Raw genomic sequence first — 14,377 nt, 5'->3', positions numbered from 1 at the left:
GTGGCCACTTTTGCCCCCTGGTTTCCTTGTTCTGGCAGCCTTAATCTGCCCTCTTGGATGAAACTTGGTCGTGATATAGACCGAGCGCGCCAAACGGGTGTCTGTTTGGACCCGATTCTAGTCCTTATATGGGAGACTGTTCGTGCAGTACTTGAGTTAGAATCAGCCACAGGCCTAACTACGCCTACCGCCTTGTTGCAGGCGCGACATGCACTCCAAGAGGCTCAGTCTGTTTCATCTGCGGAGGGCTCCCATAAGGGCAAGCCGCCGGAGTCGAGTGCTAGTTCTGATAATTCTGACTCAGAATCTGAAAGTGAGGCAGATGAAGGGCCGGAAGCGCCTCCGCTGATTGACCTAGAGGGGCCTCCTGTCTCACCCACGCGGCCCTCCGCCCCACCAGCAACGGCTGCTGCGCCTCAGAGGATGCACCTGCATCCGGTGGATGGTTTCAGCGGTTCCGTAAAGGGCCCTTATAGAGGGCTCCCTCTGGCGGACATGCCGAGTACATACCCTAACCTTCCCGCGCAATGCCCAGAATCCCCACCCGACTACGCGGACCCTCCGCACCCTTCACCCAATAGGAGGCATTTTTGGAGGTGGAGCCCTTTTACCACATTCAGACCTTTTGGCGTTCTTGGCGGCTACCGACCGCTGCTCAATGAACCCGAACCAGCCTCCGAGATGTTCCCAGTCATTATCAATCAGCAAGCTCGTAATCATGAACCCTATGATTACAAGCTCTTGAAGGAGCTGAGGCAAGCCGTCCATCAGTACGGCCCTAACGCCCCTTACACCCTGAATATGGTTGAAAACCTCTCCGCCCTAAATCATACACCTGCAGATATCCTTCAGCTGGCTCGCTCTTGCTTGCCTCCTGGCAGGTTTATCGATTGGAAGGCGTGGTTTGAGGAGTTAGCTGAGGAACAAGCCGCAAGAAACGCTGTGGCAAGGCACGGCGGGTGGAATGCGGATATGCTTTTAGGGAAAGGTGCTCACGCCCAGAATCAGACAGGATACCCCCAGGAGGTTTATGCCCAAATTTTTCGCTGTTTCATAGGGGCTTGGAAAAAATTGACAGGGGAAGGAGAGGCGCAGGCTTCGCTTAGCGGCATACACCAGGGTCCCACAGAACCTTTTGTAGATTTTGTAGCGAAAATGCAGACTGCGGCTGAGAGGATTTTCTCAGATCCAATGGTTGCAGAAACTGTGGTTAAGCAGATGATTTTTGAGCAATGCAATAAGGAGTGCAAGGTTATCCTGGCACAGAATAAGGGAAAGAGCTTGACAGAGTGGGTTCGGCTTTGCAGGGACGCTGGCAGCCCGTTAACTAATGCGGGGCTGGCTGCTATGTTAGCCAGCTCCTTACAAGTAAACACAAAGGACCCCAGAGCTTTAGAGGTAAAGCCAAAAAGATGCTATGGCTGTGGCCAGTCTGGGCATTTTAAGAGAGACTGCCCCAATAAAGATCAACCGCCTGCCGTTCAGCACCTCCGCGGGCCACGTGCAGTCACTAGGCTGTGTGGCCGCTGCCACAAGGGGCCTCACCGCGCCGAGGACTGTAAGTCAGTCTTCAATGCGCAAGGAGTACGCCTTTCTGGTCGTCCTGAGCAAGATTCAAAAAACGGGCAGGGGGGGTCCACCCTTGCGGTGGACCCCCAAACACACCAACGGACGATGCGGCCCCCATCCAGACCCGCGCATCTCCCGGATCAGCAGGATTGGACCTCCGTGCCACCTCCGGGCTCGTGCTAACCCCAGCTATGGGAGTCCAATTGGTGGGGACCTCTTTCAGGGGGCCCCTTCCAGTAGGAACCGTGGGGCTTATATTAGGGAGAGCATCCATAGCGTTAAGAGGATTAACAATTGTGCCAGGTGTTGTAGACTCAGATTTCACGGGTAATGTCCAGGTTATGGTGCAGTCTCTGCAGGGCACTCTGGTCATTGCAGAGGGCGATAGGTTGGCACAGCTTCTGCTCTTGCCCAGCCTGCATTCAGTCTTTCCAAGCAAGCCAGGACAGAGGGGGAATAAAAGATTTGGGTCCTCCGGAGAAGTTTTTGAGGGTCTTCAGATGTCCCTAGAGTCTCGACCCATGCTGACTCTTAAAGTACAAGGCCGAGCCTTCCTAGGTCTGTTAGATACTGGAGCCGATAGGTTGATTATAAGACAGCAAGATTGGCCCCCCGCTTGGCCAACGAACCAAGCGGAAGACACCATCAGAGGGATCGGCCAAATCTCAGCGCCCATGGTGAGCGCCATTACTCTCCATTGGGAGGATGAGGAAGGGCATCAAGGCAGTTTTCAGCCTTATGTGCTGGCCCTGCCTGTTTCGTTATGGGGAAGAGATATTCTAGCTCAAATGGACGTGACTTTAACCACTGGTTACTCTCCAACTTCTAAACAGTTGCTGAATAGAATGGGATATGTCCTGGGCAGGGGGCTGGGAGCCTCCTTGCAAGGGCGCGTGAAGCCCATTCAGGCTGACTCTAACCCCGGTAGACAAGGCCTGGGTTTTTCCTAGGGGCCACTGAGGGTGCATACCCGCCTACACCTATAAAGTTAACATGGAAAGTTAAGGCTCCAGTCTGGGTACCTCAGTGGCCCTTACCTCAGGAAAAACTTTCAGCATTGCATGCTTTGGTGTCAGATCAGTTGGAGAGGGGGCACATCGTCCCTTCCACGTCACCCTGGAACACCCCTATCTTCGTCATCAAAAAGAAATCAGGTGCGTGGAGGCTTTTACATGATTTGAGGGCCATAAATAGTTGCATGGAGCCTCTAGGACCTGTCCAGATGGGGTTGCCCCTTCTCTCAACTCTGCCGGAGCGGTGGCCTGTTGTTGTCATAGACATTAGAGATTGCTTCTTTTCTATCCCACTTCACCCTGAGGATGCCTCAAAATTTGCTTTAAGACAGACAACGGCCCGGCTTACGTTAGCAAAGCTTTTCAAAAGTTTTGTGATGTTATGGAAGTTAACCTAAAACACGGCATCCCATACAACCCTCAGGGGCAGGGTGTCATCGAGAGAGCGCATAGGACCATTAAAGAACTATTGCAAAAGCAAAAGGAGGGAATAGGTCATGGTCTGTCCCCCAGGGCCCAATTGTCTGCCGCCCTATTTACATACAATTATTTAAATGAAAACGCATCAACCATGACGCCTGCCCTACAACATACCACCCCAGGTCCTCCGCATAGAGGCCTGGTCCGTTGGAGGGATGTTCTGTCGGGGCAATGGAAAGGTCCTGACCCAGTGCTCAGCTGGGCCAGAGGCTCTGTTTGTGTCTTTCCCCAGGAACCAGGACGCCAACCAGTGTGGGTACCGGAGAGATTGGTGAGAACCGTGCAGTCGCCTGAGAACACCAAAGAACTGCAGCCTGACGGGTCGTTAAACCCCCAACGTGACCTGTTGGATCCAGTCCTCAACTCGCGTGATGAGCGGTCAAATGATGTCGACGGTGTCGACCACTCCCCAGCAGACCGGGAAGAGGGCCAGGAATATTGACCTTTTTTCCCTCCTGGTTCTCTTGGCCTAATCTGACCAACTGGGTTCTTCTTGCTGTGGGGTTATTAGTAGGTTTGATCATTGTTAAGAGTTTGCTGGAGCGTTTGTTTCAAAGACAACAGCAATTACGTGTTACCGCCATGATGGCCATGTCCTCTGCCTGTAACCCTCCTGATAACTATAGTCCCTCTGCCCAGCACCCATCCCAACCACTCGAAGCTGGGCATTCGGGGGTAAGGTTCGCAGCTAAGTATATGAAAAAATCTCGTATATAAACATTCGGTACCAGTGGCCCTAATTTTTGTCTCAGGTGGACCTCTTACGCAGAGTCCTAGTTGTGGCCAGACGGGACCCTTGGCGTTTGCACAGAGGCTCCTAGTGACGCCCTCGGCACTGGCTACCTTCTCCTAATCCTCCTGTCCCCCAGTTGCGAGACTGAGTACTGCAAGGAGGGCCACGTGGTTTCCGGCTCACGGGTTCTCCGGTCTCTATGAAGTGAGCATTCTGGTCGGTGCCAGAGGTCCCACCTTGGTATGGCCGGGACCTAGTCCAGACTCCCCAAAGCACCAAAAAATACGTTGTGGGCCATCTTGGTCCACGGGAGCACATTCATCACTGGAGACACTGGGGCATAAAAAACAAAAAAGGGGGAGATGTGAGCAGCCACCTTCCGGATTTGGCCTAGTAGACAAGCTGCAGCCTGCCCTTGAGTTCCCCCCGCCCATCGAGTGGTGCCAAGATGGCACCCACATCCTGCTTCCGGCTTCTGATGTATGTAACCACCCGCTGTATTCACCAATCATGCTTGTGTGCGTGGCGTTAGCCCATTGGATACACGCAAGGTTTATAAGAAAGTTCCCGGGCAAAGCTCGGGGAGACAGCCCACAAGGAGCCGTACCTGACGGCCGCATCGAGGTTGTTCTCCCCCGAGGTGTCTCGCCCCGGGTGGAACCTGTAAAGATGATGATTGCCTAGTCCCATTAAAAGTTTATCTGCTTTACCACCGCGAGTCCTGAGTGATCACAAGTGCTCCAGGTAAGACGTTGTCCGCACCCTCTCTCCCCTTATCTCTCTGGTCCCCATCGCCGGCCGACCGAGGACTCGAGGCGGGGCGGAGAAGCGCCGGACAACCTACTTATTTAATACATAGAGACATCTAAAGAAATTTAAATAACTTATTCAAGTTCATGCAGATTCAAAGTGGAATTAAAAATATGTCTCCCCAAATCAAGTCCATTTTACATTTACTGAGTGCCAACAATGTGCCAAGCATTGTGCTAGGAGCTGGAGATATTTTAAAAAAAGGGAATGATCAGGACAAGGTCATTGTCCTAAAGGAGGACAGTTTCCTCTGTTTGTTGCTCATACACAGTACACATTTAAAATCTTGCTGATTAGCAGGGAAACTACAGTAACTGCCACAATCAGTTAAAGAACAAGGTAAAGCTGTGAGGAGTTTGAAGCATAGATCACTTACCTCTAAACTAGCATGTAAGGAACAGACCAATAAAATGGGAGGATTTGAAAGTCGGAATCCATTTACCCCAGGGATTAACTGTAGTTCTGAAAAATTAATAATGTATTACTTTTCAAAGAATGTACTCAAACAGTGTCCATAAAGATAGAACAGCAGTAAAGTGGAGAGTACAATACTAAGACTTATAAGCATTTATTCCTAGAATTTCTGAGGTATTTAAGAGAACCTCCATGGAGCTAAAATGCTGATCTGTTTCCCCTTTACCTGCAATGCCCATTTCCCTATCCCTGTCTGCTCAGAAGCCCACCGAACGCTAGAGCCCTTTGATGCAAGATAAAAAAAAAAATCTCTTCTAGAAGCTTTTCTGTGCACCATCCTCTGCCCTCCCTTTCCCAAGCCAGCATCCTTCTGCCCCATGTTTTGCTTTGCTATTATAAACACGCTGGTCAGAGAATCATTATGAAATGAATGGCTTGGAGGTTGGAAGGATAATTGTAATGTCACCCAAAGGCAGAAGGATGAATGAAATGACCTTTGAAGGTGATTTTTAGCTCTAGGATTATTAGGTCAAGAGGCTTCTCCTAGGGAAGAAACTGCTTTTTAAAAAATGATCTGCCTAAGCATGATATATTTAAAAACATAAACTGTTAGTATATATTATACTAATTAGAAGTAGATTGAATAGTAGCAAATTAAATCCAATAAGGTTAAGATAGCTAGTCAGAGATTGTGCCAGTTTGAATGTATTATGTCCCCCAAAATGCCATTATCTTTGATGTAGTCTTGTTTGGGCAGATGTATCAATGTTGACTAGATTGTAATTCTTTGAATGTTTCCATGGAGATGCGACCCACCCAACTGTCGGTGATGACTCTGATTGGATAGTTTCCATGGAGGTGTGGCCCCGCCCATTCAGCGTGGGCCTTGATTAGTTTACTAGAGCACTATATAAGCTCAGACAGAAGGAGCAAGCTTGCTACAGCCACGAGGGACACTTTGAAGAATGCAGATTGCTGACAGCAACTAAGAGTGACATTTTGGAGGAGTGCAGCTAAGAGAGGACAAAATGCCTCAAGAGCAATGTTTTGGAGAACACCATTTTGAAACATAACCTAGGAGCAAGCAGACCCCAGCCACGAGCCTTCCCAGCTAACAAATGTTTTCCAGACACCAATGGCCATCCTTCAGTGAAGGCACCCCATTACCTTGGACACTTTATGGCCTTAAGACAGTAACTTTGTAACCATATAAACCCCCTTCATAAAATCCAATCCATTTCTGGTGTTTTGCATTCAGGCAGCATTAGCAAACCAGAATAGAGATCAAGATAACAGTAAGATTGACTGAAAAAATGTAAAACCTCTGGTTATTCAGAGTTTCATCTATAGCCTGCGGACCAAATCTGGCCTATCACCTATTTTTGTAAATGAAGTTTTATTGAAACACAGGCACATTCATTCATTCATATTTTCTATTGCTACTTTAGCACCACAACTTCAAAGTTGAGTGTTTGCAACAAAGACCGTAGAGCCCCCCAAAAAACCAAAAATATTTCCTATATGACCTTTAACAGAAAAGGTCCAGTCTAATCCAATTCCTTCATTTCAGATGGAAAACCATGTCAAAGAAATTTAGTACCTTGCATAACAGAACTGATTATCTCAGCAGCCAAGATTAAAATGCAGGTTTTCTGAACTGCCTGGAGTAGCCCATCTTGATACTTGGCATCCTGGTTGTTGCATATTTAAATATGTTTAAAATAGTATCTCGGGGTTGGAAGCAATCTGAAGGAGCAAGTTTAAGTTGCATTCAGAAAACATTTATGATGCTTTCTTTATCCCATGTGATTGAGAATTAGATTCGGGAACTAGATGAAGGATAATTTGCAGCCCCTACACATGGTGATGACCCACTGTGGTTTAACTGCTTATAGGGATCATTACACTCTGGTATGTGCCATTTTTTTTTTTCCCTAGGAGAAGCCTCCTGACCTAATAATCCTGGAGCTAAAAGTCACACAGAGGGAGGAACTTTGGGGAAAGGAGAAGGGAATAAATTAACATTTATTGAGCACTGCTGTATGTTATGTGGTTTACATACGTGATCTTGTCTTGCCCTGTAAACAAACCCTGAAATAGTTACTATCACTCACATTTGATATGTGGGAGAAAAAAACAAAAAGCAAAAAACAAACAAAAAGAATGATCAAAGATAGATATAACTTGTACAAGATCACAAAACCATTAGCAGCAAAGTGGGAATTACGCTCAAGTTTCTCTTGGTCTGATTCCAAGCCCAGAGCCTCGGTCCCTGTAGCCCAGCATTTCCAGTCCTCTGTATTGACAAGAGCTGTGCAGTCTGCATGTCCATTAGATTCCATTCCCCTGTCTCCCTACCAAGGGATACACTCAAAACCATGTTAAAATCTATGAACACTTAGTTTTACACTCTTAAAATGTCACTTTTTATTTTAAGAATTCTCAGTGACATTTTCAAAGTGTACTTTCCATGGGGTATGTATGATACATATATTACAAAGACATGAAAGTTGAAATAAAGTTCAAATGAAGTGACTTATAAAGCAAACTTGAATGCACCTACTGTTATCCATTTTAAATCTGGTGCTGAGCTCATGGCCAAACCATCCCACCAACCTAAAATACGAATAGCAGCATTAGATATTTTGGTCTACAAAAATAACTTCAATTAATATAGGAATCTGGGGCCTATATATTAAAATCATCTGTGACATAAGTCAGGAAATAGTGGCTCAGATACATGCTACATGCTATCATAAGACAATATTTATAACCTTATCAAGAATGAGGATAAGGTTTTTAAATCAATTTATCCATATACTTATTTTGTGAAATAAAATCTCTGAAGAGCTATAAAATGACTTTTTCTTATTTAAATTAAAATAAAATAGGAGGAAAATGTTGGATTTAAAAAAAATTAAAATAAAGCTAAAAGTTCAAAAGGGTAAAGTAATTAACACAATATTATTTTCACTGTAGAATCCCCAAACAAAAATGGTCCAAAAAAAGAGAATATACCATTGTTGAAAGTTTTTAATAGATTTCCTAAAAATAATTGGTTACTTTCATACTGTTGAGAATATTGTTAACTGGACAGACACAAACTGTAATGTATACAGGAAAAATCATATACATATTAGTGTGTACACACATACAGGGTGATGAAAACTTAAGATGGTTTAGAGAAAAAATATAAAAATTTTATAAAGAGAAATAGAATGCTCCAAATATTCAATTCTTCCTAAATGAATTTTTAGTTCTAATGCTGTCAAAATGAAAATTCCGAGGCACTTTTTTAGAACCTGGCAAAAAGGTTTTAGCTTTATCAAGAATGCATGGATGAAAATAATAAATTTGAAATAGAAGACTATAAAGGGAAGTTTACTTTGCAAGATAACCTAGTGTATTATCAAATGCTCCAACTGAAATGAGTGTAGTGCCAGTAAAAGAAGCATCAATGAGACAATGGAACATAATGGAAAATATAGAAACAGTCCTCAGATCATGTAAGAATTTAATAAGTAATAATTGTGTCATTTCCAAAAAATGTGAAAATGAAGATAACATATTCACGTATGGTTTTTTAAAGGGTGAATTTCTTCCTATCTGAAAAAAAGAAAACATAAATGAACATACTGATAGGTTCACAAACTTTTACATTTTGTATTAAAAAAACAAAACTTAAAGACAAACCAAAAATGGGGGGGAGGAGGAAGAGTCAGATACTTGCCATATTTCAAAGGGTTTTCATCAAGCATCAGAAAAAGTGCAATGCCCCAAGAACTACTTGGGCATAGAGCATGGACAGGTAATTTATAAAAGGAGAAAAGCAAATGATCTATGAAAAAAATGTTCAATTTCACTAGTAATTTAAAATATGAAATAACACAAAAATGGGGCTATATTTAACTACAAAATTGACAAAGTGATTTAGAAGTTATGATGTCTAGTTTAGTCAAGCATTCCAAGGAAAGAAAATTAGCCCATTTTAAAGTGCAATTATGAGAATAGTAAATAGTAATACCTCTCTGGAGGAAAATTTGACACTATCTATGAAAAATGTGAAAAATATGCAGTTTTCTGTCCCAGTAATTTCACTCTTTCCAATTTATTAAAAAAAACTTTTAAAGATGTACACTAAGATTTATGTAACAGGATTATAGTACAATACTATTTATATTGTCAAAGCAACCTAAATATTTTATAGCAGAGGATTAATAAGTTCCACTATATTCATATAATGGAATACTATGCAGCCTTTACTGAATCCTCTTTAAAAGAATATATAATCAAAAATTATCTTTAAGAATAAAATGCACAAAAAGTTTGGCAATACCTCAAAAAGTTAAACAGAGTTACCATAGACCAGCAATTCCACTCCTAAGCATAAATCCCAAAGAATTGAAAATAGGTGGTCAAATTCATGTGCATGCATGTTCACAACAGCACTATCCACAATAGCGAAAAGGCGAAAACAGTCTAAATGTCCATCCATGAACCTGGAGAACCAAATTTTGATACATGCATACAATGGAATATTAAGCCATAAAAAGGAATGAAGTTCTGATACATGCTACAACACAGACGATCTTTGAAAGCATGCTAAGTGAAAGAAGCCAGACAAAAAAGGACACATATTATACAATTCTATTTATATGAAATATCCATAATAGGTAAATCCACAGAGACAGAACACAGATTGGTAAATGCCAGGGGTTGGTGGGAAGGGGTCATGAGAGGCAATGGCTTAATGGGTAAGAAGTTCTCTTTTGGGGGTGATGAAATGTTATGGAATGAGATAGAGGCTGAGGATGCACAATATTGTGAACGTACTAAATGCCACTGAACTGTTCACTTTAAAATGTTTAATTTTATGTTATGTGAATTTCACCTGAATAAAGGAAAAAGAAAATGGGAAAAAAAAATACAGGATACCCAGTTGGATTTGAATTATGGAGAAGCAACAGATTTTTAAAATTTTTTATTTTAGTATAGTATGTCCCAAGCAATATTTAGGATGTGTTAATACTGGGGGAATTATTTTTTGTTTCTCTGAGATTCAAATTTAGCTAGGCATGCTGTAAGATATTTTTATGTGCTAAATCTGAAAACCTAATTATGACCTGGTAACCAGCAGTACAAAAGAACCAATACTTTCTTCCTTGCATGTAAAATATATATTAAGCAATATCCCTTCCCATTTCTTCCCTCTTGTTTCTTATAAAGTATGTTATTAATAATTTTTAAAGAATAAAATGCAAGTCACATTGAGTATCATTCCAATTTTAGAACAATAAAATATAAGTATTTACATGTTTACCAATACTAGAATATTAAGTCCAAAATGTTAAAATTTTTAATTCTGCTTTATTCATATCTTTATTTTCCAAAGAGCTTATGTTTGTTGCTCTTACATCAGAGTAAAGTTCTAATTATAATTTTAACCCATATTCATTAGTCCAGATTTCTTTATATTTTATGAAACAACTTATTTTATACATTTTGTGCAAATAATTTTGTATAGAATTAGTTGGAAAGTCTAATTAATTCTGTAAAATGATTAATCTTTTTACTTTACCACTTAAACAAATCATGGCTCCCCTTACTTTAAGGAAAAAATGTTTTGCATATTAGCCGAAGTCTACCTTCAAGCTTTATTCTTAATATTTCCTTTCTCATTTCAAATCATCCCTTCTCAACAGCTACACAATATCTCTCTCCTCTGCCCCCTGCTGGTTCTTCTTCCAGAAACACGGGGACCAGATAGAAGGTGCATAGGAGGAAGTAAAGAAAAGAATCAGTAAAGAAAAGAAAAGAATCAGAGTGGTGAAAAGCCCAAGAGATGAAATATCTAAGGACTGCCAGGAAAATGTACTTTCTGATGAGAAGGCAAGATGCTCAATTTGAATTTCAAAAGCTATACCCTGGATGCAAACATGGGAATAGAACAGGGGTGAGCAGGGCCATATTTTAGAAGTGCTTCTATATTAGGTCTGGTGCAGGAAATCACAGGAGACACCGCCATACAAAGAATCGACAGGAGCCCTAACTGTGGAGGTAGCCAGAGCAGGGGAGACCTGAAAGTCTACCTGGACTCCTTTCCTGATCTTCTGCATAAGCACCTCCTCCAAATTGCTGACTCAGGAAACTTCAACTCACTCTGGGTTGAGCACTGAAAACAGAACTGGTATAGCACTAATACGAAAATTCTACATGAAAAATGTGAAGAGAATAGCAAAATCTACCAGCAGATGAAAAACACGCACTGGAAAAATGTGGCCATAAAGCTGATGAAAAATGTAAAGCAATTAGATGAATAAATGAAACAAAAGAAACAATGAGTAATCCATATGCAAGAAAAATGCAAAGTAGAAATTCAAGACTAAGATTGATATAGCTTGACAAAAAGAAGGGATGAAAATGACCTTGCAGAAATCAGAAAAGAAATAGAAAAGAAAAACAAAACACATGAAAGAAATAAGGATTTGGAAGGAACACAATAAAGGCAGGAGACTATGGAGAAGACTGTGTGTGAGAAAATACAATGGCTGTGAGAAAATATAAACAAAAGGATAAGTAAAAACAGAAAGATAAAAATGTTTACAGGGAAAATGATAGAGTAAGCAGATTGGAATTCCCAAAGAGGAAAATTAAACAAAAAAGGAGGATCATTTTTTTAAAAAATTATAATTCAAAACAACATTTATTAAAAAAAAAGATTTGAATATACATAAGTATAATTCACTTAGGAAAAAATGAAGTTATCAGATTTTGTCACAAAGCAAAGAAACTCTGCTGAAATACAGTAATTTAGAAAGAAATAGAACAAAAGGATAAGCAAAGGTATATATGGAAAATGTAAAATAAGGCAAACGTGGATTGCAATCTTTGTATCAGGCAGGGTGGAATGCAGACCTAAAAGGATTAAATGATAGGAAGAACACTTTGTAATGCTAATGAGAAAAGATAATTTACAATTAAGACAAAACAGTTATGAAATTTCTAGGTTGCAATATAGCATCAACAGTCACAAAGCAGACATTACAGGAGATAGGAGGAGAAATAGAAGCACCCTGCTTCTAGAAGACATTTATTAATCTTTCAGTCCATGACAGATAAAGAGGAAAAATTATCCATTAAATAGAAACACAATTAAGAAGTCAAATCTAATTGATATATATTTAATGCTGTACCCAGAAAATAAATATTGTAGCTTTGTAAGAAGTGCTTTTGAAGTAGTAACAAATACTACCCAGAAAAATAGTGGATATATAACAGACTGTATTTTCTCAGTGCAATCCAGTAAAACTAGCAACTAATAAAAACTCAAAAACAAAAGTTCATCATTACCTGAACAAGAAAACGAAAATGTATCTCAAATTACTTTTAGGTTAAAGAGAAAACTGAATTTTTTAAATTTCTTTAAAAGAATGATAATGAAAACACTGTGTATCAACATCTTTCAGATATTGTTAGAACAGCGGATAGAGGGAAATTCATAACATCAATAAAAAAATGAAAACAAATAAATCAATAATGAGACTCAAGAGTTTTAAAAGAATAAGAAAATAGAAATAAGCAACAGTATGCAATTAATAAAGATAAACCCTGAAATTAATGGTTAGAAAACAAAAAAAGTAACATGGATTCATAAATAAAAATTAACAGACAGTAACATTGATATATAAAATTAAAAATCAATTTTGGTGAGAGAATTAATGAACTAATTAATCAAGAAAACACAAGACAGTGTAACTATAAAAATAAAACACTATGGGAGGGATAATCACCCAAAAAAGGAAAAGAGCATCATAAGAGACAGATTGCTTAAATTAATTTAAAACTACATGAAATGGGTAATTTTCTAAGATAATCTTATTTAACTAAACTTGCCTGAAGGGAAAGAAAATATGAATTAACTGATTTTAATATAAAAAACAGAGAATGAAAGAGGATGTGGGAAGACAGTGAGTAGGAAACTCTAGGAATCAGTCCCTCCACCAGAACAACTATTGAATAGGCAGAAACTGTATGAATCAACTGTTTTGAAAGTCTGGAGTCTAGTAAAACACTGTGCAGCATCCAGGGAAGAGCTGATAAATTGCTGTAGAATCACTCTCCAGTGTAGCTGCTACCCTCGCACAGCCCCCAGCCTTGCTGCAGGCAGTGGTGGGTCATCACACTCAGCTCCTGGTGCAGCTTGCTGGTGCCAGGGTGGGATATAAAGAACTACTTCCCTGAGATCTGGGGAGTGTATAGTCCGATCACTGATCATTGCTTTACATCATGGGGGTGGGGGGAGTGGGCTCAGCTTTAAAGGCAGCCATTGTTCCAACCCACCTTGGGTAAAAGCGGCAGAGGAATCTTAAAGACAGTACCTTCCTCAAAACTACGGAAAAGAGCCGCATTTACTGGGCAAGTACCCAATCAAGAAAACAATTCCGAAGAGCCATTGGAGAAGCTCCTGGCAGCCTTGCTTGCTCCTCCCCACCCCTTCCTAGGGCAGTGTGGAGCCAGCCAGAGCTCTCCAGGTTGCTGAGTCTCCTTATCTGGGAAAGACTGATCTAGGCAACTCCTCTCCAGCTCCTGCCTCCTCCCAGAACTTGCCCTCCAGGCAAAATCAGCTTGGGACAGCTAAAGTGGTTTAAGAAACAATGGAGTTGGGCAGTCTGGAGCAAAGGCTTACTTGCTTTAAGTCCTGTGCTGGAGGATGAGAAGGTCTGTTTCCCAGGGAATAGAGGGGACATTCAAATTCCTTAAAACAGGGCACCTCCCAAGGCCACTAGCAAGCACAAGCCCGGGAAAAGACACAGGCTCAGAAAAGACAGGAGGCCCTGCACTTTGCATTTTCCTTGGGCTGACCTTGATAGGAGAGCTGAATTCCAAAGGACAGCACCTGCCAACACAAAGCCAATTTGCAAAGATTGTGAAGGTGTTTTTCGCATTGGTTTGTTTGGTTTTGTTAGCCATTTTTGTGCATAATAACTAGTTCCTTGTCTATTTTTGTTTTTTTTTTCCCCTAACTAGCATATAGGCTCATGAGATCAGGGACTTGCCTCAGTGTTTATAGAAGAGTGTTTAAATGTGGCTGTTGTAATGTGTGGTAAATGGTTGGCAGGTGAAGTCTGAGTTAGGGCAACTAAGCAAGGCAAAGAACGGACATTGGAGGCTTCCTTGAGGAAGTTGAGCAGAAGAATGAGTATATTTTAGCCAAATAGAGAAAGAATGTTCACAATAGTGGGAGTAGCATGTGCAAAGGCCCAGAGGTGGGCAAAGCTGTTTGGGAGTTGTGACTTTCCCAAGGTGAACTAGCCCTTCCTGTGTAATCAGCAATTATATCATCCATTTGAGATGTATT

At 41.2% G+C, this 14,377-nt stretch overlaps 1 protein-coding gene across 4 annotated transcripts in view; it reads right to left on the bottom strand.

Moving 5' to 3' along the window:
* KYNU (kynureninase) overlaps nucleotides 1-14,377 on the bottom strand; it is a 136,570-nt gene that overhangs the window by 12,752 nt on the left and 109,441 nt on the right. For 3 of the 4 annotated variants that reach the window (XM_037849630.1, XM_037849628.1, XM_037849629.1), the window contains exons 11-12: nucleotides 7,583-7,635; nucleotides 4,982-5,067 (exon numbers count right to left, since the gene is read on the bottom strand). The exons of the other annotated variant lie outside the window; for it this stretch is intronic. In XM_037849630.1, the coding sequence (XP_037705558.1) occupies nucleotides 4,982-5,067; nucleotides 7,583-7,635 (139 nt within the window). The remainder of the gene's footprint in view (nucleotides 1-4,981; nucleotides 5,068-7,582; nucleotides 7,636-14,377) is intronic. 4 annotated transcript variants of the gene reach the window in all.

Source organism: Choloepus didactylus, chromosome 9 (assembly GCF_015220235.1).
Source record: "Choloepus didactylus isolate mChoDid1 chromosome 9, mChoDid1.pri, whole genome shotgun sequence".
Lineage (NCBI taxonomy): Eukaryota > Metazoa > Chordata > Mammalia > Pilosa > Megalonychidae > Choloepus > Choloepus didactylus.
The sequence above is the reverse complement of the archived record's forward strand: the minus strand, read 5'-3'. Positions and strand labels throughout refer to the sequence as shown.